At 28.1% G+C, this 26,599-nt stretch overlaps 7 protein-coding genes across 7 annotated transcripts; 3 read left to right on the forward strand and 4 right to left on the reverse strand.

The window, feature by feature from the left end:
• Positions 1-1,788: 1,788 nt before the first annotated feature.
• On the reverse strand, positions 1,789-4,497 carry MKS88_002790 (actin-related protein 2/3 complex subunit 1; the record flags this gene model as incomplete). Its single annotated transcript, XM_067215830.1, has 7 exons — positions 1,789-2,097; positions 2,327-2,469; positions 2,799-2,868; positions 3,066-3,132; positions 3,425-3,521; positions 3,671-3,983; positions 4,309-4,497. The coding sequence occupies 7 exons, from the start codon at positions 4,495-4,497 to the stop codon at positions 1,789-1,791; spliced, it is 1,188 nt and encodes a 395-aa protein (XP_067073370.1).
• Positions 4,498-5,333: 836 nt separating this feature from the next.
• MKS88_002791 (uncharacterized protein) lies at positions 5,334-6,993 on the forward strand (the record flags this gene model as incomplete). Its single annotated transcript, XM_067215831.1, has 6 exons — positions 5,334-5,672; positions 5,866-5,915; positions 6,066-6,211; positions 6,421-6,446; positions 6,767-6,800; positions 6,896-6,993. The coding sequence occupies 6 exons, from the start codon at positions 5,334-5,336 to the stop codon at positions 6,991-6,993; spliced, it is 693 nt and encodes a 230-aa protein (XP_067073371.1).
• A 338-nt stretch (positions 6,994-7,331) lies between these two features.
• Positions 7,332-8,417, reverse strand: MKS88_002792 (acyl-CoA-binding protein; the record flags this gene model as incomplete). Its single annotated transcript, XM_067215832.1, has 1 exon — positions 7,332-8,417. The coding sequence occupies one exon, from the start codon at positions 8,415-8,417 to the stop codon at positions 7,332-7,334; it is 1,086 nt and encodes a 361-aa protein (XP_067073372.1).
• Positions 8,418-10,899: 2,482 nt separating this feature from the next.
• On the forward strand, positions 10,900-12,911 carry MKS88_002793 (tRNA m(1)G methyltransferase; the record flags this gene model as incomplete). Its single annotated transcript, XM_067215833.1, has 5 exons — positions 10,900-11,526; positions 11,681-11,749; positions 11,954-12,013; positions 12,317-12,439; positions 12,846-12,911. The coding sequence occupies 5 exons, from the start codon at positions 10,900-10,902 to the stop codon at positions 12,909-12,911; spliced, it is 945 nt and encodes a 314-aa protein (XP_067073373.1).
• Positions 12,912-13,943: 1,032 nt separating this feature from the next.
• On the reverse strand, positions 13,944-14,186 carry MKS88_002794 (uncharacterized protein; the record flags this gene model as incomplete). The annotated part of the gene is made up of 1 exon (XM_067215834.1): positions 13,944-14,186. The coding sequence occupies one exon, from the start codon at positions 14,184-14,186 to the stop codon at positions 13,944-13,946; it is 243 nt and encodes an 80-aa protein (XP_067073374.1).
• Positions 14,187-15,834: 1,648 nt separating this feature from the next.
• On the reverse strand, positions 15,835-16,767 carry MKS88_002795 (splicing factor U2AF small subunit; the record flags this gene model as incomplete). Its single annotated transcript, XM_067215835.1, has 1 exon — positions 15,835-16,767. The coding sequence occupies one exon, from the start codon at positions 16,765-16,767 to the stop codon at positions 15,835-15,837; it is 933 nt and encodes a 310-aa protein (XP_067073375.1).
• Positions 16,768-19,057: 2,290 nt separating this feature from the next.
• On the forward strand, positions 19,058-25,123 carry MKS88_002796 (ubiquitin-protein ligase; the record flags this gene model as incomplete). The annotated part of the gene is made up of 1 exon (XM_067215836.1): positions 19,058-25,123. One exon carries the CDS (start codon positions 19,058-19,060, stop codon positions 25,121-25,123), a length of 6,066 nt encoding a protein of 2,021 aa, XP_067073376.1.
• Positions 25,124-26,599: the final 1,476 nt, after the last annotated feature.

Consider the following 26,599-nt stretch of genomic DNA (forward strand, 5'->3'; position numbering starts at 1 on the left):
TTTTACGTTATCTTTTTACATTATCTTTTTACATTATATTTTTACTTTATTTTATTTATTTTATTTTTTTTTTCTTTTCTTTCTCTTTTTTATGAAACTCAAACACCATTATTTTGTAGATAGAACAGCTTGAATAAGCATCTCAACTTTTGTTAAAAGACAACTTTGCTAAACTTAAAATTTGGAATACTTAAAAATTATATGTAAAAAAAATGGTATTTACGCAATTAAGATGTTAGTCAATTACTCAATTATTTGACGTTCAAAATAAAAACAAAAGTAAAAGCAAAAGACGGCAAATCAACTTGTGTTGGAATGATAAGTATTAATGTTGAATATTAACCAATAAAAAAAAATAAAACATGCACTTTGGTATATACATATATATATATATATATGTATGTGTATAAATAAGTGTACATGTGTGTAAATATGTGCGAAAATGTGTATACAATGTTACGTGTGTTGCCATTGACACCTGAAAAATATACAATAAGCAAATAATTAGCATAAATATATAAATGAATAATTTTTTTCAAAAATTATAAAATATGAAATGTAAAACACGAAATATGAATTATACATTTAAAACACATTCATTTTACAAATTTCGCATTCCCCTACATTTTGCATACCGCATTATATAACATACAACGTTTACACATTATATGCATATTTCTGTAAATGTCATTTTGCTCTTAAGTAAACAAATATATTAATTTTGTCTATTTTGTCTATTTTGTATATTTTGTATATTTTGTCTATTTTGTATATTTTGTATATTTTGTCTATTTTGTATATTTTGTATATTTTGTATATTTTGTATATTTTGTATATTTTTTTTTTTTTTTTTTTGCATATTATTTCCTTGTCCAAGAAATAAATGGAATGTTATAATCGCATGTTCATATTTTTTATTAATTTTGTTTCTCTTCTTTTTAATATGCTTTATTTTGATTTTTTTTTTTTTTTTTTTTTCTTTCCTCCCTTTTTCGATATATTCATTACTCAGTTACACATACATAAGTACGTCTTTTTTACATAAAGTTCAAAGATAATTTTTCAGTTTCCCCGTTTAGTTGAGTGGAAACAAATAGTCCATTATTGTTAACGCTGCGTTTGCCACGTGTTATTGTCAGACTGATTTATACACAAATATACGAGAGTGTGAATGTTCACGTGTGTATGTATTCGTGCATATATACACACATATATGTTTAGCGATTTATAATTTATAAACAATCTTTAACTTTTTCTGACGGCAACTGCTTAGCAGTTAAAGAATAATTCTGTAAAAGGACACCCTCTTGCGTTTTTTAGTTTTTCCCTTGTTTTTCCCTTTCCCACTTTTGTACATCCCCATTTTCGTACTTTCAATTTTCTGCTTTGTATCGTTAATAAGAAAATGAATCACCGCAATCCCACTTATGCTTCATTTTTATGAAGATAAGTGTAATGTTAATATAGGGCTTTTTTTTTTTTTTTTTTTTTTAACATTCATATGTACCAATACATATGTACATGTACCAATACATATGTACATGTACCAATACATATGTACATGTACCAATACATATGTATATGCACCAATACATATGTATATGCACCAATACATATATATATATATATGCGGGGGCTTGGAATAAAATGACGTATTTTATGAATTGCGAATAATTTTTATTATTTTATTTTTATTTTATTTTTATTTTATTTTTATTTTATTTTTTTTTATTTTTTTTTATTTATTTAATTTTTTTTATTTTTGCCGTAGCTAGCTAGCCAAAATGGTCAGAAAATAAAAGTCCAAAGAACGATATTAAAATCACTGGATGCTGTGATAAATTGGGTGTATTCCTTACTTTCATATGGTTCCAACATAGATATTTGTAAAATACTATTTGAATGAGGAATAATTTCTCCAGTAACTTCATTTCCATTTATATGATTGCATTCTTTTTCTATATCTTGAATATTTTTCTTATCATAAAAAAAATCAAAACTTAAATTTTTTATAGTGAATTCTGGTAATACCACCTTTGAGATAACCCACTCACCGTTCACGCAGTCAATAATAATTGGAAATATCTCATAGCCATACTACAACAGTAACAATAACAATAACAAAAGAAAAAAAAAAAAAAAAATGTTAACAAGAGATAATACTCTTATTTAAATTTTATTTCATAAACAGGCAAACGTTATATTAGCGACTGCTTTTTCTTTTTATTCGCATATACACATAAATACACATGTAAATATATATATAAATACACGCATAAATATAAGCATAATTATGTGCTTATATGCGTAAAATACCCTTTCGTACCACTAATAGCTTGTCTTCACCGAAGAACAAACTCTTTTGAAATGTCTGACCAACCCATGAAACGAACTGAATATTAGCGGGTGATTTACAGTAATCCGCTATTATTATTTGTTGTTTTTCGTAGCTATTCTCAAAGTTGTTAGCTGCAAAATAATAAATGGATGAACGTGAATTACTTCCCTGTGTTAAATATTAATATATGGACACGTATGCACGTATGGGTATATATACGTATGGGTATATATACATATGGGTATATGCATATGGGTATATACATATGGGTATATGCATATGGGTATATACATATGGGTATATGCATATGGGTATATACATATGGGTATATACATATGGGTATATACATATGGGTATATACGTATGTGCATATACGGATATGCACGTACTGCATACATGCACTTATCTAAATGTACACACACATATGTGTGTATATTTTGTACAACAAATGGGGGCATACCAATTATTGCCACTTTTTCATTGGATAAGGAAAAAGAACTATGACAAATGACATATCCTTCACATTCAATCTGTTCTGAATGAATTTTAATGAAATCGTTTTGAAGTGCATTTGAAATTGAAAAAAAAAAAAAAAAAAAAAAAAAAAAAAAGAAAAAGAAAAAGAAAAAGAAAAAGAAAAAGAAAAAGAAAAAGAAAAAGCGAAATAAAAGGCCGAATAAAAAGAGAAAGCAAGATTGAAGTAAACAAGGAGGAATGTATTCATCACCTTGCATATTATGTCGTTATTTTTTAAATCCCTTTGTGCGATTAGATCTTCAATGTTCCCATATGCTCTGCGCAAAGGTGGAACGCATGGGGATACGTGTGTATACATACGCATATATGTAATTACTCATACATGTAATTACTCATACATGTAATTACTCATACATGTAATTACTCATATATGCAATTACTCATATATGCAATTACTCATATATGCAATTACTCATACATGTAATTACTCATACATGTAAACACGCACATATGTAATTACGAATATATATTCACATATACATATGTTCGCACAAAAACATTAGGCGAAGGAAAATACTAAACTAACGCGTAAAGCATTAGCTGCCCCACCCGTATTGTTCCTCATGTTTTGATCTTTCATCTGACAAGCCTAATGTGCATACAATCCTTGCTGTTGAATCCATGGACGTTGTAGACAATATATACCCTTTTAAAGAACAAAAAGGGTGAAGTCATATACATATATTCATTCGTCTATGCACATATTTATTCATTCCGCTAAAGAATGAGCAATTAAAAATATGAAAAAAAAAAAAAAAAAAAAAAAAAAAGAGGCCTTTATTCATGGATACATACCTGAAGAACCCCATTCTAAAAATAAAATACTTCCAGCATGACTTACAATTTGTTTTATTGTCCATTTTTCCTTTTCTTTTTTTGAACAAATAAATATATTTCCGGTAGAAAATCCTATGGCAAAAGAATAGGCATATGGATGCCAACAAACACATGTAGGTAATTCCTCTGTTGGAATATTAACATTAGTACATATCCATTTCTCACTTTCTTTTTTTTTTTTATAAATGACACATTTCATATCAATGGTAACTATGAGTAACTCATTCTGTCTTGACCACTCTAGTCCTACAATTTTGTTTCTACTCTGTATCTATTATGAGAGGAGGAAGGTGAAGAGGGGTTATGGTAATGGTAGTGGTAACGGTAGTAGTAGCAGTAGTAGTGATAGTGGTAATGATGATGGAGTAAAATATGCAATTTATGCTTATACGTATTGATATGTGTTCACATAATTATACACATATTTTGTGTATATGTGCTCATTTCTGAACATGTTAATGCAGTTATTACTTTATTTACACACAACTATATAACATAGTAACTTATCGAGAGCTAATACTACAAACTATATTTTTTATGTTTTTCTTTTCACATGCATTTGTCTACTTTTTTTTTTTCTTGTCATTAAAACTTACTCCAGTATAAATTGTGTCGGAATAAATTAATTCTGCCTTTACTATTTTGTGTAGAACTACATTTTTTCTATTGCTCATAACAGCTATTAATATATCATTTTTCTTAGTGGACACTCTTATTGGGGGTTCATAGTAGTCATTCTCTGGGATACTGTACTTTGTACAGTTACATTTTACATGCTCAATCATTATATTGGCACTTCGTTGTTTTCTCTTTTTGTGTTTAATATAGCAAGAGGAGTAGCGTATACGCATATGTATACGTATGTATACGTATGTATATGTATGTATATGTATGTATATGTATGTATATGTATGTATATGTACATGTAAATGGGAAAATGCAAATACATGCGTATATTTCTCTAGAATAGTATTTTTTAATTTTCATATTCTCAGCAGAAAGTGTATGTACATACCAATATAATCATAACATGCACTACAGTAAAAGTAATGCAAAGTGAGAACAAACTATTTTTCGACAAAAAAATAAAAAGCGCAAAATGTTGACAAAGTAAGAAATTTACGCACATGTGTGGATATAAATATGTACAAACGCAGTTATATATAAATATATATATAATATATATGTGTATTATGTTTCCTATCAAGTGTTAATACTTTTCAGTGTTAATTTGCTGTATATGCCAACTTTTAACAGTGATAAGATAAAAACGACAAGAAAAAAAAAGAAGATATAAAAAAAATAAAAGAAAGAAAACAATAGGGGGTAGAAGGTACACAGTAGCAAGAGAAAAGCTCAAGGATATTTGCAATTGACAGAAAAAAAAAAAAAAAAGTGCTTTTCATTTTGACATATACTAACCTTTTACATTCGCGTTTTAACTATTCCTAGTTTATTTTATTTACACATGAAGACATTAATTACATCCGGAGAATAAGGAAAAAAAAAAAATAATAATAAAAATAAAAATAATTCAAAATTGTAGATATAGTTAAAAAAGAAACTGTGAATTGTTAAATAGTACCCTTTTTCTCAAAAAAAAAAAAAAAAAAAAAAAAAAATGAATGCGCTTGTTCTCAGTACAGTCATACTTGCAGTAATCGATCTTTTAGCATATTTTACCTTCGCAGATTACAACATAAAAACGAACAAATTAACATTTGAGTCAAAAACAAATGAATGCAAAAGAGCAATATATATGTTTGCAGGCAAGGACTCATTCACTATAAGGAGTAAAGACAATGTTTACTTAGAAGCCCATGACAAAAAAACAGTTATAAGCAGTTTAAACGTTTATGGAAATGTACACACAAATGAATTTCTCTTTTTTCAAACAAATCAGTGGAAATTATACTACATTAATACGTTCGATAGAAAAGATAATTCATGGAGCCCCTCGGTAGGACCCCATGCTTACATAATTATATGAAAAAATTAAGGAAAAAAAAATAGTGTATCCTACTAATTTCAACAGCTCACCTCGTCAATGTTTTCTATTTGGCTTCACCTGTCATACTTTTCTTTGCTGCATTTTTTTTTAATTCTCATACATTATTTGGTTACATTCTTTTTTCAAAATATACTTTCAAAAGGATATCAGCACGTGCGGTACCTCTCCTGATACATTTCTTGGCGGGCCATGGTACAGGCAAAAAAAAAAAAAAAAAAAAAAAAAAAAATCCTCACAGATAGTTTACTTTTAAAGAAACAACAAAAATAAATACAATAAGGTAAAATTTTAGTATGAATGTATATTTGTACATTTATGCGTATGTATTTTATGCGTATGAAGCAAATTTGGAGCCACCGATGCCTACACCAAAATTGCCAACATTCCCAAGCATAGAGAATTAAAAATTAAGTTGAGGGTACATTTTTTCGATATATGGGAAAACGATTCGCTATTTTTGCAAGTCGACAATAAAACAGTTTGGACGGGTAAGCAAACACGCTCAAATATGAGTGCGCGTTTATGAGTGTATGTATGCACGTTTATGCATATATATGTATATGTTCACATTTTACCAATTTGAACAAATCTTTAACTGAAGCAAATTTTTTTTCTTTATTTTTTCGAGCGTTTTCTAATTTATGTTCTTTTTTTATATATTCTAGAGTTTTTAAATTTTTTTATTTTTTTTCTTTAGAATCTCATCAGTCTTGCTCTTCGGAAGTAATTGCTTACAAATAAATAATATATATCAAACGTTACAAAAAAGGAGCTCACTCGTTTTATGCCTATTTTGTAGAGTTGCTCCTCAGGAATAAACCTCTGCGGGAAGGATACCCCTGACCGACTATCAGTTATTAGAAAAAAAAGGGGGAAAAATTTAGAAGGAAGAAAAGAAATTTCTCCAAAGTTTCTCCTTCCCTTCACCATGTTCACTTCTTTTCCACATACATACACCTACCAAATAGTAATGAAATTACAACATCATGAAAAAAAAATCTTTTTTTTTTTTTTTTCTTTTTTTTTCCTCCAAATGCTTACAGGTACCTATAGGCGTGGAATTGGAGCATACGTCAGGTGTGTATCATAAGAATGAGAAAAAATTTAAAGAAAAAATTTATATCATGTTTATTGTCACAACATTCTCTTTTTAATTTTTCATAAAACATCAGATACGGTTAATATATTAATTGGAAATACTTTAAAAAAAAAAACTGATGCATGTACAACGTCATGGGGCATAGACGATTTCGTTGTCTACTACAAATAATATGACTTAACTTTTTTTTTCTTTTTTTCTATAATTAACGCAACGAAAAAATAAAAAATAAAAAACTTGAAAACGTAGAAAAACAATGAAAAAATGGAGAATTGCCGAAAAAATGGACAACTGTAGAATAAAAGGAGAAACGTAGAAAAAAAATTTGCATAAATAAACTCTAAAAAAAGGTTTGCAAAAATAAAAGCTGAAAAAATATTTGCAAAGATAAACACCTAAAAAATGTTTGCAAAAATTGAAAAAATTCTAAATAGTCAAATATCGCTAACGCAAGCACCACCAAGCGTGCACAAATTTTATCCCCTCCCCCCTTCCCCTCCTGATAAACTTCAATTATGACTTAGTATAGAGGTAATTGACATCCCATCCAAATTTTTTCTATTTGCATCAGCTCCAGCACTTATTAAGTATTCAATTATTTCCCTTTTTTCTGAATAAGCAGCAATATGCAATGCTGTATCACCAAAAGAATCTTCTGCATGTATATCAGCTCCTTGATCTACTAAAAATTTGACAATGTCCAAATATCCCCTATCACATGCATAATGTAGAGCAGTTAATCCACTAGTATTTTTTTTGTTAATTAAAGAAGGATGGTTTTTTAAAGTATTTTTTATTTGTTCTATATTTTCCTCTACGACACCTTGACAAAATATATCACATAGGTTACTACTATTATTATTCATGCAGTCCTCTTGATCATAATTATTATCCTTCAATGGCTTCATTTTACTTATGCTCTTGGTAATATCAAACGTAAAATTATTATTTAAATTTTCTAAAGCATTAGGAAATAGTTTGGTAAAAAATTCGACATATAAAAATTTACAAACTTTTTTATTTACTCCATAACAGTTTTTCCATGCCCTCATTTTTGCACTTTTAACAAATTCGCCATTTTTGCTTTCCTCTAATTTTTCTCCTTTTCTGTTACCGCTGTTGCAGTGGTACCTCCCTCCATGCAAATTACCATTTGTATGGTCACTACCACTAGAATCGCCCTTACCACTTGCATCCCCACTATTACTACACCATTGACTACATTTCTCATTGGTATCATTAATTAACTTTACATCTCCTTCCTTGATTTGTTTATATAACCCATACAAGTACACCCATTCCTCGAATTTCAGTTTGCTTCTATACATTTTAACAGCATTGCAAATTTGGCAAAATTTCTCTTCTAGTTCTTCATCGCTTACATTTACAATTATACTCTTATCTATTACGGGCAAGTCGATCCTTCTATATTTTCTATATATAGCCAATGGCACATTAAGTAACCATGTTTTTATGTAATATAACTTGTTTAATATTATACTTGTGTTTTTATTATAGCCCTTTAATAAGCATAGTATGACCATCGCAAAGGTAACGTTAACAAATAAAAATGACTTGTTTATGTTTTTAAACATATTTTATAGTTGCGATAAAGGGGGTAAGGATATATTGTACACGTTCGTAAACAATTGCTGCCAATACGTGCTCAAGGAAGGGCTTATTCATACGTATGATCTATATGTATATACTTAAAATTTTTTACGAGATGAAAAAAAAAAAAAAAGAAAAAAAAAAATGTCTAATTGAACTTAGCTCTGAATTCATACTTGCTAAATTTTTCAACAGAAATCAATCATTATAACATTACATATGTGTTCATATTTCTGTCCATGCATATGTGGGTTTACGCCTGTGGCTATGCGTGCCATACATACGTATATATGTACATATATTTGTATATATATATATATATATATATATATATATATATGTATATGTATATGTATATGTATATATGTATATATATCTGTATATATATATGTATACTTATTTATTTGAGTAAACGTATAAAGGTTTGTTGTCCTTTTAAATTATTCCTCTCCCGTTATACGAAATTATAGGCAAAACTTTTACTAAATGTAACAAAACCCTTATTATAATTTAAATTTTCTAAATTACAAGTTTATAAAAAGCAATTGTTTTGCATGAGCATCCTTTCAAGGTTATTTTACTGTATTTGTTTTTTATTTTATTTAAATTTCAACTAAAACCATTTCGTAACTTCAAAAAAAAATTATCGCCCGTGCGGTTATATATATATATATATATATATATATATATATATATATATATGTAAATGAATGTACTTACATAGTATATATGTATTTATGCATATATTTCTACAGGAAGTTACGTTCCATATGGTGCTACTTCCACCGCTTGAGGAAATTTTTTGCTACTACTAATTTTTATGCTTTTGCTTATTTTACAACATTCCCTCTTCCCTCTTTTTAAACAATGAAAAAAAAAAAAAAAAAAAAAAAAAAAAAAAAAAAAAAGAAAAACGAGAAGAATGAGAAGAATGAGAAAAATTACATGTACATGTACATGTACATGTACATATATTTGTACATAATTTTTTGTATATTCGTTTTGCCTTCACATATTTGCGTAGTATTCCAAATTTTATGTGAGTACAAGTGCAAAGAAAAAAAAATTAAATTATTTCGAAGAAATAAAGTTCGGAAGGTAAAATATGATCCCCGTTGTTCGTTAACTTCTGTTTTTATCTCCTTTTTTGTGTACATAAACGGGGATATACAAATATGTACATATAATTATATACATACAATTATATATATACTCTTATATACATACACTTATATACATGCATACATACGTACATACATAATACAAACATGTATACACATGAGACACCCGTAAGGATGAAAATTAATTCTTTTTTTACATTTACGCATTATACATCAACGCCTCTAAAGTAAAATAAAACAAAGAGAAACAGCATAAACAAAATAAGCAAAATATACAAAATAAACCAAAAAAACAAAGTAAAATAGGATAATTTGTTTCCACTGGTTATATAATAAAAATGCTGGATACGGCAAATATCAGGGTCCACATATATATGCAAAAAAAAAAGAAAGCAAAAACATTAGTTCTATTTGTTTTTTTATTAATATATTTAAATAGTTAAGTGTTTATATATATATATATATAAGTATATGTATATATAAGTATATGTATATATATGTATACGTATATATAAGTATACGTATATATAAGTATACGTATATATAAGTATATGTATATATAAGTATACGTATATATAAGTATACGTATATATAAGTATATGTATATATAAGTATATGTATATATAAGTATATGTATATATAAGTATACGTATATATAAGTATATGTATATATAAGTATATGTATATATAAGTATACGTATATATAAGTATATGTATATATAAGTATACGTATATATAAGTATATGTATATATAAGTATATGTATATATAAGTATATGTATATATAAGTATACGTATATATAAGTATATGTATATATAAGTATATGTATATATAAGTATACGTATATATAAGTATATGTATATATATATTTTTTTTTTTCATTTATTTCTTATTTTTACGTAATTTTTATGTTATCCCCGCATGAAGGACAATTTTACAAATTCTTCGTAGTTACTGAACATACTACTGTAGCTGTCCAGACTTAACTAAATTTTTCGATCGATAAATGAAAATAAAAAACTAACAGTAGAGGTTTTTTTAAAATAAAAAAAGAAAAACGTCTCTGTTACGTAAGACGGATATATGTACGTTCTGTGCTGTAAGAAACGAATGTGCTGCATTGCAATAACTACATACTTACATACGTACGTACATATATACACGTATGTATATATAATTATTTACACATGGAAGAAGGTTAATTCTTCGAGTTCTTTTGTTCCTTCCGCCGTACATAAAAATATATATATATATACATATATATATATACATATATATATATATATATACATCTGTTAAAATTTTGAAACAAAACTCCAAAACAGAATTGCACAAGAAAGGAAATATGGCAAACGAGGACATGGAAGACTCGTCCGCAAGTGAGGACGAAATAAACAAGTTTTTTGCGAATATATCAAACGTAATTGATGAAAAAGATATAATCAAATTAACAAAACAGAAAAAAACGAAAAAAGAAAAAAAATTAGAAAAGAGAAAATATATAAAAGAAAAAAGAAAGAAGAATAGACCAGAAGAAAAAAAAAAAAGACAAAAGAAAAAAAAACAAGAGCTGTTAAAAATATTAAATAATTTAAATGAGGAGGAGAAATTTATATTTTTAAAAGAAAGGAAAATATTGGAACAAACAAAGAAACAAAGAAAAAAAGAATTTCTAAAAAATTCTTTTAATGAAGCATATAAAATTTGTTTTAACTGTTCTTTTATACATTACATGGGAGAAAAAGAAATTTCTAGTTTAGCTAAACAAATATTCTTGTCATATCATTATATGATAAAACATGAAGTACCTGTACACTTTCATTTTTCACACTTAAATAATTCGGACGAATTATTTGTACAACTAAAAAAAAAATATTCATTAAGTAAGTGGATGGTGCAGGTGCATGTACAGGATTTTTGGGAAATTTTTCCGAAAGACAAAATTGTTGTCCTCTCTCCTGATGCGACCGAGGTAGAGTGAAGGATAGAAAAAAAAAAAAAAAAAAAAAAAAAAAAAAAAAAAGCATTAAAATCAACTGCAGTGGACCATAGAATAGTCTTCAGTGCACCTTCAAAAAATTAGCTTATTTATTTTATTCAGCAATACATATTATCCACTTTTTTAGGACCTAACAGAAATAAGGAAGGACCACGTTTACATTATATCAGCCCTGGTGGATAGGAGTGTTTCCAAGGTTTGTGTAGATAAAAAGAAAACATGTAGTTATTACATACGTGTGAATGTGCACACTTGAACAGTTTATACTTGACGTATCATAATGTTCCTTTTTTTATGTATATAATGAAAACAACCATGTAGAAATTATCTAAAACTTTTAAGGTATTTACACCCTCTTTAAAATTTTATTTTAACTACTCCTTTTTTTCTGCTGCTACAGAATTTGTCCTTCTACCAAGCGTCGTTACACGGCCTAGAGACGAGGAAACTACCCTTGGAGGTAAGGTTTAAGGAAAAATAGTTAAATAAAAGAATAAAAATATAAGAGCGCAATAAACAAAAGCATAACAAGTGAACGCAAAATAAATAGAGCAGTTTTCCATTTATATGTAACTGCCCATTAATGTACGATCGTATAACTGTATTTGATATTTTTTGTGTAGATTCTATTTCGCTATACCGTTACGATCGTTATCCCACCGAATTGCAACGTATATGTGTATATTTATATACATATATATATACATATATATATACATATAGTACATGTATTTATTTAATTTTTTTTTCCCCACGCTGCTAGCAATACGTCAAGAAAAAAAAAAGCAACGTGCTTAACGTAAACACAGTTATTGAAATATTAATAAGCTACTTAAAGGACAAAGATTGGCTGAAAGTTTTCGAAAAATGTATTCCACAAAAAAAGGTTATCTCTTTTTGTTATTAGTCCATATGTACAAATGAGGTTTTAAAAAAATAAATATAAAAAATAAGGTAGATAAAGATTATAGCAAACGGAAAAAAAGCGACTGATCATGCAAAAAAGGGTGAAAGATAAGTTAAACAAAAATAAAATAAACTACAGTAAAAATGGTAAAATCATTAAGAGCTTAGCAAAAGCAATTGAAAAATTGCACCCATGGGATTTATACACATACATATATACACATAGATATATGTATACATATATCTATGAGCATGCCGTGGCTAAAGTAGTACTTTTGCCGCATATTTATTTCAGTGTAACGTCATTTTGTATACCAACAAAAGAAAAAAAAAAAAATTATGCACAACGTTCTTCTGTTATTATTTTTTTTTTTTTCAACGAAAAGCACACCTACTTTTTTGTTATGATGATGTTGTGCAATAATATGAACAATGCAAAGGGGAATTCATAGTTATATCTTTTGAATATCTTGCAAATAATACATACATATATATATATATTCATCTTTTTGCTTATTTTATACATATTCTCCATTTTGGGTGTATGTGCATCAGAAAGGTGGTTTCTTAAGTGCAATTTAAAGTGCAATATGTTTTAAATATGCCACTTTTACTCTATTCTGATTTATCTTGCCAATTTTTGAATCATTTTGAACTGTTTTGAACTATTTTAACCATTTTGTTTTATTTTATTTCGCATTATTCTTTAATTTATCCATTTATTTATCCATTTATTTATCCATTTATTTATCCATTTATTTATCCATTTATTTATCCATTTATTTATCCATTTATTTATCCATTTATTTATCCATTTATTTATCCATTTATTTATCCATTTATTTATTCATTTATTTATTAATTTATTTATTAATTTATTTATTTACGTAACTGTTTATTATCTTTTTTTTCGTTTTGCACATTCAACTTATAATATTTTTATGTCTTTTTTAAAATTCTCTTTTCCAATCAAAAATTTTAAAAACAACAGTTACAGTCGAATGGGCAATCTTTTGTGTATCCTCCTCTGCCTGAATAAAATAAATAATTTTTTTTTTTTTTTTTGTTTTTTTATTTTATAAGTATTAAAAATAACGTTTAATCTGTTTTAAGGATTAAAATGTACAGGGAGCATGTTCGTACATATACATATATATATGTTATATATGCATATATGATACATATACATGTATGTATATGTTATATATGCATATATGATATATATACATGTATATATATGTTATATATGCATATATGATATATATACATGTATATATATGTATCATATATGCAGGCTCGCGTGGGGGCTCGTGTACAATCAGAAAAATACATGAGAAAACTATGCAAAGTACCCATCTTAAGCTCTTCCATTGAGTAAATGGGCAAACCATCAGGAGTACGTAGTCGTTCTATCGCCTTCTGTTTTAACACTTCTTTACTTTTTTCATTATTCTTTTTTATCCTGGTAACGTGCTTTTTTCCTTCTAAACTATTATTATTATTATTTTTTTTTTTTTTTTTTTTTTAATTTCCCCATCCTCTTTAACTTTCTTACAACTATTTTCTTTATCTTTAACATTTATGACGGTACTGAAGATACTCTCTATATTCGATTTGGCTTCTACCATATCTTTTTTACTCTTTTCATGGATTTTTTTTTTTTTTAATATTTTCCTTCTTTCCTTCCTCGATAAAGGTTTTTTCAAATTTTCGTTAACATCAACCATTTTTTTAAAGATGTAGTTTATTTTTATTTATATATAACTGTATGCAACGTATTTCCCAGTGCCACACTAACATACGGTACAGAATATATACGTCAAAGTAATATATTCATAATAATACTTAACATTAATAAACAGTATAATTGTTAAGAAATTTGTTTATTCCACTTATTTCTTTTTGCATTTTTCATTTTGCTTATTTTAATTGCTCATATATTTTTCCATTTATTACGCTCATATTTTTCTATTCATTTTGTTTATATATTTTTTTCCATCTGTTTTGCTTATATATGTTTCTATATATTTTGCCTTTTTTTTTTTTTTTTTTTTTTTATTCAATATATAGAGGCAGGCACGTTACATTATTTTAAGTGGTAATAAATTTTTTTTTTTTTTATTTCGTCGTTCCATTTTTTGCTTCGTCATTTTGTATAAATAATAAATTAGCATTTTTTTTATTATTGGTTTTTCTCTTTTCTTAATTATAAATAGTTAGCTTTTTTAAATTCATTCATATTAAAGAAAACGAAGTCAAAGAAGAATAATGATAAATGAAGCAAAAATATGATGATACAAATTAAAGTAAAAATGCAGGTAAAATAAAATAAAATAAAATACGTATGAAGGATAAATTCTGTGTAAAATAATGAAACACTCAAATTAAGGAGCATAAAAATTATAGAGACAAAATAGCATGATTAAACAATATTCTAAAATTTAAAAGGATGAAGAGGAAAATACAAAATATGCCATTTTATCATTGTGAACATGATTCAAATACTATCTTTTTCTTTTTTTTTTTCCCGCACAACTTTTTTAATACACATCGGTATTGGCGTTGCTGAACATGAAAAATTAGGAAAGGAATATAAACACAAATGTAATTATGGCCGCGTAAATATGAATTATAAATATATACATACGTATGTAAATATATATATATATATATACGCTATGGGTACATGGATATATGTATATACGCACACATATACGCGCATAGACCTAATTTCCCAAAGTAAATATTCATTTTAAGGGTTTAGGGGGGGGGAAAAAAAAAAAAAAAAAAAAAAAAAAAAAAGTTAAAAATTTAAAAAAACACAGAACTGATCAGAGTTACTTAGAACATTCATTCTTACTATAAACACGAAAAAATATATTTTTTCTAATTTTTTCTAATTTTTTCTAATTTTTTCTAATTTTTTTTTTTTTTTTTTACCCTTACCACTATAAAATTTTACCTTTTCTCATAAATTACCGTTTACACCATGCCACATATTAATTTTGCACTTTACAGATAAATAAATATAGAACAACATACCAAAATATTCATCTTTTTTAACACCTTTATCATTTTTAACGTTTCTCCAAAGCATCCTACATTTTAGTTATAACATGCAGGCAAAGAAAAACCTAATAACGCTTTACATTCAGATGCTGTGGCTACGTGAACACTCATATCTTTCAACCTTAACTGACTACCCTATTGTCATGTATTCCTCTGTAATAGTAAATCCCTAGCTACATAGTGAAGCAATACTGTTTTCTATTTGTTATTAACTTATTCGTCTGAATAATCTAATTTTTTTTTTTTAATTTAAACATATCTAAGCTATGATAATTGTGACAAATATTACAGATAATATGGTCATGGTCATCCTCCTCCTTCAACTACTTCGATTTCCCCCCCATCCTTTTTCACTTCCCCTTGTTTACTATCAACATTTTCATTTTTTTGTGCATTTTTCATTTCTCTTTCTTTATTCCATCTTTCTATTTTTTCTCTTCTTTCTGTACTGTTTTCACACCTCGCGTATTTATGACTCCTATCAACATCTTCATCATCATTACTATTACTCCTACTTTTATTTTTACGTTTCGATGAATGATGACCATCTCCATATTTATCCCTTTTGTGCTTTTCTCTACCACTTGCTCTATTCCTATAACTATCATGATATGCATCTTCCGAATCGTCTTTTGTTTTCCTCCTTTTTTTATATTCTGGGAATTTTTTATACATTCGTCTATATAATTTTCTTTTAACACTCCTAGGCACATGTTTGATGTGCATAAAATTACAATATCCTCCACGTCTACATTGCCCATCTACAAATTGCCTACATCTTGCTTCTCTAAAATCAGTTACAGGTGTATATTCAATTTGCAATGGTTTACCAGCATAAAACCTACCATTTAATTCCTTAACAGCCTTTTCTGCATAATCTTCATGAGTATATTTAATATATACATTACCAATAATATGATCACCTATATTATCACATACAACCATATCTTCAATTTCTCCATATTTCATTAATTCTTCAAAAACTTCTTCATAGAATTCTTCAAAATGATCAGCAGCTTTATCTAATACTTCATCATCAACCATTTGCCCTTCTGCAATTGCAACTGCCATAGGTGGATTATCATACATATGCCTTATAACTAACGTCTGAGCACTGTTTGGTTTGTAATGACTTCTACTACATTGATCTCCATGACGACACGCCCCTATTTTCCAAAAAAAAGGACAGTTAACCCTATCTTCCTCCGTTCCAATTATACGAGCCAGGTGTTCCGCCATGTTTATTTCTATTTGTGCTTTACTTATAATTTCGTATTGTAGCAGTTACTAATATAATTATAATAATAATAATAATAATAATAATAATAATAATAATAATTTACGATTATTGATAGTTTTATTTTTTTTTGCAATTATTGTTAATATGTTTATTTTTTATTATATTTTTATTTATTTTTTCTTTTTTGGCTAGTTAAAAAAAAAAAAAAAAAAAAAGCTAGTTACACTTGTGTTTATGCATTTCCTTTTCCAGTTTACATGTACAAATATAAAAAAATTTATTACATGTTCAAGCAAATTTTACCAAAATTGTGTAACGCGCAACTGTACAAGAACGGTTACACATAAACGAGAACAAGTACACTTGTGCACGTATGCATGTAGGTATATATGTATATGGTATGTATGTGTGCACGTAAGTATGTAAGTGTATATGTAAGTGAATATATATATATATATATATCCGTATAACTACGCGGGAACTGCGTATGTAGGCATATATCCCACACAATTTAATAATTTTAACTATTAAATATTAATAAACAATTACAAGTTCGGACAAGAATACAGTTACAGCCCTCGATATAACTTATTAAGTGAATATTGTGAATACTAATTTTTTAATTTATCATATATGCTCTGCTAAAAAAGAAAAAAGAGAACAAATTAATTTCAATGATTACACATGCACATACCTGTATGTGTGTATGTATGCACGTATGTAAGTATGCACTTACGTATATGTATATACCTATATATGCGTGTATATGTATGTTCGCTGAATTTTCCACCTCTTTTTTTTTTAAAAAGTAGCATACATTTTCAAGGCAAAAGAAATATTTCAAATTAAATGAAATCCATTTCACGCTCGAAAATGTACATATAAAATAGGTATATATATGTATACATGTATAGATAAATGAACAAGTTATATTCTACTAATTACGTAAAATGGAGTATATTAAAAACATGCTCATCTAACGAATAACATAAAGGCAAGAATGCGTAAACATGTTGTCATACATTTAATTAATTAGTTAAAAAGTTAATCTGCTACTATGCAAATATGCTAATCTGCTAATATGCTAATATGCTAATCTGCTAATATGCTAATCTGCTAATATGCTAATCTGCTAATATGCTAATCTGCTATTTTGATAATTTTATATTTTGTTAATTTCTTACTCCCCTGACTCGTTAATTTAAATTACAATTAACGTAACCGTGAAATATGCAATTTAGCTTTCTTCTCGCATGATTTACATTTTCCTTTATAACATAATTTTATAAAATAAGAATAATATTCCTAGTATGAACAAAAAAAAAAAAAAAAGGAAGAAAAAGAGGTAAGATGAAAAAAAAAATGCTGGTGCCTCTTCCTTTTAACCGTATATATAATGTTATTCATTGAAAAAAATAAATTTCATAGCATTATTTTGTAAACATTACACCAATGTCCATGTTAAATGTATGATAAAAATATATATTGATTTTCTTTTTTTTCTTTTTATGCAAATTTTTACATAATACGAATTTTACACATGCTTCGTACGTTTACATACGCGTATAACACATGTTTATGATGCTTGTATGCACGTATATATAAGTATTTATATTCATAAATGTATGCATATATTCCCATATATCTATGTAAATATAAATATATATATATATATATATATATATATATATATACGTACCTTTTTGTACATTATTTTTAAATTTGTATTCGCATTATGTTTAAAGGAAAAACAATTTCAAGATGAAATACATTGAAACGTTTGCAAGTATATGTAATATACATTTCTATAACAAATGCGTCAAATGAAATGTTTATTGTGAAACCTTTTTAATATTTACCTTATTATACATACTAATTTTGCGTTCTTTTTGTTCCCCTCTTTTTTTTTCTTTTTTTTTTTTTTTTGCTTTCTTTTTGTTCCACTACTTTTTTTTTTTTTTTTTTCATTTTTTCGTTGCATTTTATTAAAATTTACCATAAAATTAGAGCAATGACGCATATGTATCATTGAAAGCATTTGAGAAAATATTTAAACCTCTTCGTTTTTGCAGTCTACCCATTTTGTTATTTTTCAAAATATATGTACATGTACTCATAACGTGTATATATGTGCACGTGTGGGGAAAGAAAAACGTTGTTCCTCCTTTAGGTAGACCTCATCATTTCTTCTTAACCGTATTAACCGTATTTGAATAAAATTTACTATTTTGGCAAAATCTCCGTGGATTGTATATAATAACATAAAACGTTGACAAAATTTAAAAGAATATGTTTAATGAAGGTAGTAATAGTAGAAGAATTAACTTGAGTGGAAAAAAGCATGTTATACTGAATAAGGACTCGTTTATTGAAAAAGCTAAAAGGGAGAAAGAAATTTGTCTTACATTAACGAAAAGAAAAAATGCTTTTAAAATTATAAGTAATTATATTTGTTTTAAAAAATGTATTGAGAGTAGAAGAGAAGAAATAAATAATATTCTTCCTAAAAGAATAAATGATATAATATTATTAGAGAAAATAGTATCACCTGCTATTTATAGGAAAGCACTGAGGATATGTTTACATGAATTTTCAGTTCAGTCAACTTTTCTTTTTTCAAAAAAGGATTGTTATAAACATTACAAGGGTATGAAATTTGAAAATACGATATACCCACCAATAAAATGTTTACTCGATGTAATAAAGTTATATAACAAAATAGATCGTTTAGAGGAGGATGAAGATGGTAACATAACCAAGGATGGTACTGCTACTAGCAGTTTCGACGCAAAGGACAGTGGTGAAAGTATATTACGGAGTGATAACCAGATAAGCTGTACACAGGATAAAACAATTTTTCATGATCGTCCACATGTTGATAAGGAAAAATTAGGAAGCAGTATCGAAGTAGTAAAAAACAAATTTTATTACAGACACAAGAAAGAATTGAAAATATTGACAAATCATTTAGACATTTTGTTAGGAAATTATTATGTATATAATGTGAACATATATAGAGAATACCATGAAGGGGTAAGGAGGGAGGAGGAAGACTATTATAAGTCTAGTAGTGTAAATAGTAGTGGTAGAAGAGGCGTACAATTCGAAAAAAGTACGGACGAACTGAGCAGTAGTATGCTACACTTGTATTATTTGTATAATTTTATTTTGAATAATTTGTTCATTGAAGAGTTGGAGGTGAAAATAAGGCATTACGAGAATAACAGAAATGGGGAAAATTGCAAATATGACGAAAACTGCAAAAATTGCAATTACAAATTAGCCGCGTCGCTCAAGAAAATTAGTGATTACATAATTTTAACTATGAATGGACTGACTACCATCATAAAGAAAATACTTCAATCATATGGGGATAAAAACGTTGACATGCATTATGCATCATCAAAGTTAATAATGTATGTCTGTGATATGATATATGTATATTTTTATATATTAAAAATAAAGGGAAAAGATTTAAAGAGTGGTCAGGTAACAGAGCTGAAGCAGAAAATTAACGTGCTACTAAATTTTGTGCTTGTTCATGTGGGGCAAACGATGGGCCACACCAACGGAAGTGAATACGACAATAAAAAAGACAACAAAAGCGATAACAAAAGCGATAACAAAAGCGATAACAAAAGCGATAACAAAAGCGATAACAAAAGCGATAACAAAAGCGATAACAAAAGCAATAACAAAAGCGATAACAAAAACGATAACAAAAGCGATAACAAAAGCGATAACAAAAACGATAACAAAAGCGATAACAAAAACGATAACAAAAACGATAACAAAAACGATAACAAAAACAATAACGATAGTAATAGTAATTATAATAATAATTACTACCATGGAAGTTCTTTCCATGGTAGTTTCTTTCATCGCAGTTCTCGCCGTCGCAGTTGTGCTGGCAATAACTACCATCTTTTTATTTCTTTCTTTAAATATAATATTTTCGAATTATTCACAAGTACCGTCGATGTAAAGGATGAATTGAAACTACTGAAAAGGATACTACTAATAATAATTAACAATACCTACAAAGATGTGGATGCAATGAGAAAGTATGTGTACAACTGTGACAACAATACAATTAACTCTATTCATAACAAATCCTATATATATAATCAACATTCATTTGATTCATATCATATTTCTGGAATCAATTTATTTAAAAATCTACTATTATTTGCTCAGTGCAATAGGAAATTCTTAGACCATAATATTTTTGATTTACTTCTAGAGGCATATTTATTTTTGCCCCTTAAGTATCATCCGTATATTTACCAGGTCACTGTAATTGAAGGTAACAAAGAGAAATGGTTGGGATTAGCTGGAAATAATCTGATCAACGATTCTACAAAATTCAAGAATAATGTGAATGGAAATCAAAGGGGTAGAGAAGCGTCATTACTTGAGGAACCTTCACCAGAGCTGAAGGCGGAATGGGAAAGGCCGCAGGAGGAGGAACCGAATAAGTCGTTGCAATCGAGTCCGGGCGAAAATAAAAATACTTTTAGCACTTATCAAGCATATATGAAGAAATTACAAATGGGTTATTATTATAGCAAGGATATAATCGATTCGCTGCTGTACATATGCAGTAAGTGTGGTTTTATCAAATTAGACACCTTGCTTTTTGTTTTGCTTCCTTTTAGAAGCTTACATATAAATATATATAAAACATATAAAAATTACTACGACTATATTAAAAATGTGAGCAGCAGTGCTGAGGAGGTAATAAATGGAAAGTATGACAGTGTAAGCAGTAGAAAAAAGGAAGAACTACGCGGGTATCTTGGATCCAAGGGTAACCACGAGAAGGAGCGCATCATAAACAGGGCTGGAGGCCATGGTAATAGCCGCCATGGTAGTAGCTTCCACGATGGTAGCCTTCACGGCAGTAGCGGCCATAATACGAACCACCGTAGTAGCAGCAGTCATTATAAGCATGTTTTAAATTTTTCGAAGGGAGCGCAGGAGAAGGACCCCATTGGGGGAATGGCTTTGCAAAGAGTCCAGAGAAATTGCCTTTTTAGCTTAAACAACTTAGTAAGTGTAAAAGAAGAAAAGGAAAAAGGATATGATATGATAAACAATGACATATTATTGAGGGTGAAAAAAATATTGGTAATGCATCATATCCCTATTTATTTAATAAAAATAATATATCTCTTTTGGTTTTACACATGTAAATGCAACGATACCATGTTTTTTAAAAATTTGGTGTTTTTTCCATATTTTGACAATACAGCTTTATCTATTTATGTTTCTTCCTTTTGTTTTCTTTTTCATTATTATATTATAATTAATATGTACAATAAACTAATTGACATAAAGAGTTACAGACTTAGTAATCATTTTATGAAGCATGCATGTTTTAAAAAGGTATGCAGTCTCTTAGTGTTATCCTTGTGTGTTATTTTAAAGGTGTCAATAAATGCAATTAATTTTGAAATAATGTATAGATTATCAGATGAAGGAAGAAAAAGGATAGAGGAACTCATCGAAGGCATTGCGGATGAGGATATATATAATGATGAGGATGAGGAGTACGAAAAGGAGTTTAACAGAAAAGAGGAAGACGATGTACTATACGGGGGAGATGTAATACACGTGGAAGATATGGAAAAAATAAAAGGAAAAAAGGGACAAAATGAGGATATTTTCTATGGAGAGAAAAACCGGTTTAACGACACCCTCATATTGAATTTTCAAATATTGCATGTATCTTTGGGGGATGAAGAAAAGGTCGAAGATGATAAATGCAGATGTGGCAAAAGTTTTGTGAGAAAGGAGGTAGAAGAAGGGACAAGTAAAAATGAAGTTCAGACGGAGCATAAAAAAAAAAAAATTTATGAAAATTTTGGTAAAAATGTGGTACAAGAAGAGGTAAAGAATGAAGGTGTAGATTATACGAGAAGTCTAGGTGCCAACATTGTGTTAGGTAACGATGATGATGATTCGTTTGATATGTATGTTAGTAGTCTCCCCCAATGTGACTTGTTAAAAATACTGGAGTCGTTAGATAGATTAAGGAAGTATGAATGCACTTGCAATGAAAGGGATTGCTACTGTTATGTTAGTGGTAGTGATGGTGGTGATGACAGTGGCTATGGATGGGGAAGACTATGCACAGACTGCAGTATGAGGGAGTTCATACGGAGGAGTAGTAGAAACAGTAAATGCGTTAATTATGCGAATGATGGTATTAACAGCAGCATTGTAGGAAGCGGGTATGGCTGTGGTAGTATTAGCGGAAGTGGTAAGGGAAGCGCTTTGGGGTCTCAAGGGAGAAACGTTGAGGACTCGTCATACACGTCAACGATGATCACGTACTATCTGTACAAGAGTGATAGGAAGGGGCTGAGCTACATTTTGCCGCTGTTGTTGAAAAAGCTATACAAGATAAATAGCTATATAGATTTGTTTGAAGAAGATTTTTTCGTTATAAAGGAAACATTTAATTTATTAAAAAACCGCTTCAACATTTTAGGTGAGTGTAATAACTTAAATTACAATAGTAGTAGTTATAATGAAGAATCCCATTTATTTATAGAAAAGAATGATATATATTTAAATAATAATATAAAGCATGTGAATGTTTTGGCAAATTATTTATTGCGACATGCACCTTTTACCTTACCATTTAGTGATAGAATACTTTTATTTTATCATTTCCGTAATAAGAGTAAAGAGAATATAAGAGACGATCAACGTTTTAATTTTATAGAGGCAAAACATCATTTAATAAGACGAGGAAATATTATGGAAGATGCTTTTATAATACTACATAAACTCGATTCAACACAATTAAAACAAAATATTAGAATAGCTTTTATTGATAAAAATGGTAATGAAGAAACAGGAATAGATGGAGGTGGATTATTCAAAGAATTTATTATTTTATTATGTAGGGAAATATTTCATCCTAATTTTATTTTATTCCAAAATTTGCAAAAAAATAATACATTATTTCCAAAAACTTATGAACAGAACGACAACTTAACTTTGTATGAGTTTGCTGGTAGAGTAGTAGGCAAAGCTATATATGAAAGAATATTAATAGAAACCATTTTTAATAATGTCTTTTTAAATCTATTACTTTTTGACGATATTGATATAAATGATATATTCTTTATTGATGAAAATATCTTTAATAGTTTATTATATATTCAGAATACTAATAATGTCGAAAATTTATCTTTAACCTTTTGTACCTATGAGAAAAAAAGCCCTGATGTAGGTACTATAAAGCAGTATGAAGACATAAAGAATTTTTTCTATATTTTAAGCAAAAATGTTTTGAATAATACTTTTCCTAATAATACTTCTGGAATAGTTGGTACCTCTAGTACTAGCAGAAGTGATATGGAGCCCTTTTTTTTCCCACAAAGTGGACCTTATCCTCATGGGAACATAAACAATTTCTTCAGCATCATCGATAACTTAGATGCCCTCATAAATACTTTGGATAGGAATTTGTCCTCTATTTCAAGAAACGTTATGCAGATGGGTCGTTTGAGCAGGAATACCGATTTGAGCGACCATAGCAGTTTTGACAATTTTGGCAGTTTTAACGGTCCTAGGGGCCATAGTGCCATCCATAGAGTGGATATAACGAGAAATGACGTAAGTAGTAATGTACCTTTGTCTGTAGGTAGGGAAGACGAGAGGGTTTCATACAGCCAGTCCAGTCTGAACGGTAGAGTTGATCCTGTTTCGAGTGAAAATGTGGAAAACCAAAGTAGCGAAAACGAAAATACAAATGATCAATTTTTACAGAAGGAGGACTTTGAATGTATTGAACTAATTCCAAATGGTCGAAATATAATAGTGAATGATGAAAATAAAAAATTATATATAAAATTATATATTAATTATAAATATAATAAATTAATAAAGAAAAAAACGGAGTATTTTTTAAAAGGTTTATCACAATTAATACCAACGAAATGGCTTAAACTTTTTAATGCTCAAGAGTTGAAGACACTAATTTCTGGTAATGATAAATGTTTTGATGTAGATGATTTAAGAAAGAATGTTGTTTATGGTGGTGGGTACAGTGAGACTAGTAGAACAGTTATTAATTTATTTGAAATATTAAAAAGGTTTACACCAAAAGAGAAGAGTCTTTTTCTTATGTTTGTAACAAGTTGTTCAAGATCTCCTCTACTAGGTTTTCAAGAATTATATCCAAAATTTTGTATTTACAGAGTAGTAGATTATACTAGACTACCCACTGCATCAACATGTGTCAATTTGTTGAAACTGCCTGATTATTCATCATGCGAAGTTTTGTATAAAAATTTGGTAACGGCAATAAATGGTACGCAGGGCTTTGACTTGAGCTAACACATTGCCAGCTCCCTTTTCGAAGATACGCATGGACATATATGCGTATGGGTATGTGTATGTTTGTGTGTAGATCTGGTTCGTATTGACGCAGAATAGTCATATTTTTAAAAACACCGTCAAAACTGTATTTTATTTTGTTTAATTATTTTTTTCATTTTTTTCGGTTATCTGGGTACCCTTGCACCGCTTCTTACGTTTTTGATTTGCGAAATGTTGTTGCACCGTTTCTCTTAAGAGCTTGGTTTAAATAGCTGGCATTGCAAGATTATATACAGGGGACTATGAACAGATCTACGAACATTCAAACAAATACATAAACACGTGTACCTTATCGATTCATTAATATTTCTGGATTGCATTTAATTAGTACGCTCTCCAATATGTAGTTTTTTTTTTTTTTTTTGTCTACGCCTCAGCATTAGTGTAAAAAGGAGTGCACATATACCCATGCGTATGTGGACATATGCTTACACATATATATATATATATATGCTCTTATGGGGAATGGATTTTATTATATTATTTTTTTTTTTTTGTTTATTTCAATGATTCAGGCATATATATCTATATTTATTCATGTCGCATGTTTTGTTCCATAGCATATTGTGCTAATTTACTTTTTTTTTTTTTTTTTTCTAAATTTTAAAATGAATTAAAGAAGTATAAAAGTAAAAAGTATAATTTAAACGCAGTTTAAGCACTATATAAACATGCAATAACCCCACGGTTCCCACAAAAATGAGTTTTACCTATGAGTGTAGCATAGGTGTAGTTATGCACAATTGCACGTGAGGTATTTTCCCAAAAGTACATCGTACTTTGAAGAGGATTTTTAAAATAAAGCATTCTTATATACACAAATAGTAAAATATTTTAGAACAATAAATGATCTGTTACAGACGTAAATCTTTTTTTTGAATGTAAATATAACGAAAACGAAATGAGTAGTTGTACGGCTGCTGTATGTAAGGTTCATAGCGACGTACGTGCATCATGCGCACGTTTTTATGGGGAAATTTACGCAGACTTTTTTGTTTATGTGGAAAGTATATGTGTATAGAAGTATTAATACATATATGTATGTATTCACACGTATGTACATGTATATACAAGTGTGCACATTTATTTATATGTAGACATATGTATGTGTATATTTTATACATAACATATATATCCATAGCAAATCATAGCAAATATAAAATTATTTGCATCTCTCTATACTGCTTGCTTAATATTGCACACTCGCCATTACAAATACATTCCTTTCTATTTGATGTCATATTTTAAAACCCACAATATGAATAATACAAGATTATTATTGTACATTATAAATAACATGTAAAAAATTAACGAATTTTCTTGAATATGTGTTTTGTTCGTAAATTATTTTAACGCTGTAATATGCACACAAAAAGCTATACGTTGGAATTTTTTTTTTTTTTTTGGCATATTATTTGGTTAAAAAAAAAAAAA

The sequence above is a fragment of the Plasmodium brasilianum genome, chromosome 9, assembly GCF_023973825.1.
Source record: "Plasmodium brasilianum strain Bolivian I chromosome 9, whole genome shotgun sequence".
Classification (NCBI taxonomy): Eukaryota; Apicomplexa; class Aconoidasida; order Haemosporida; family Plasmodiidae; genus Plasmodium; species Plasmodium brasilianum.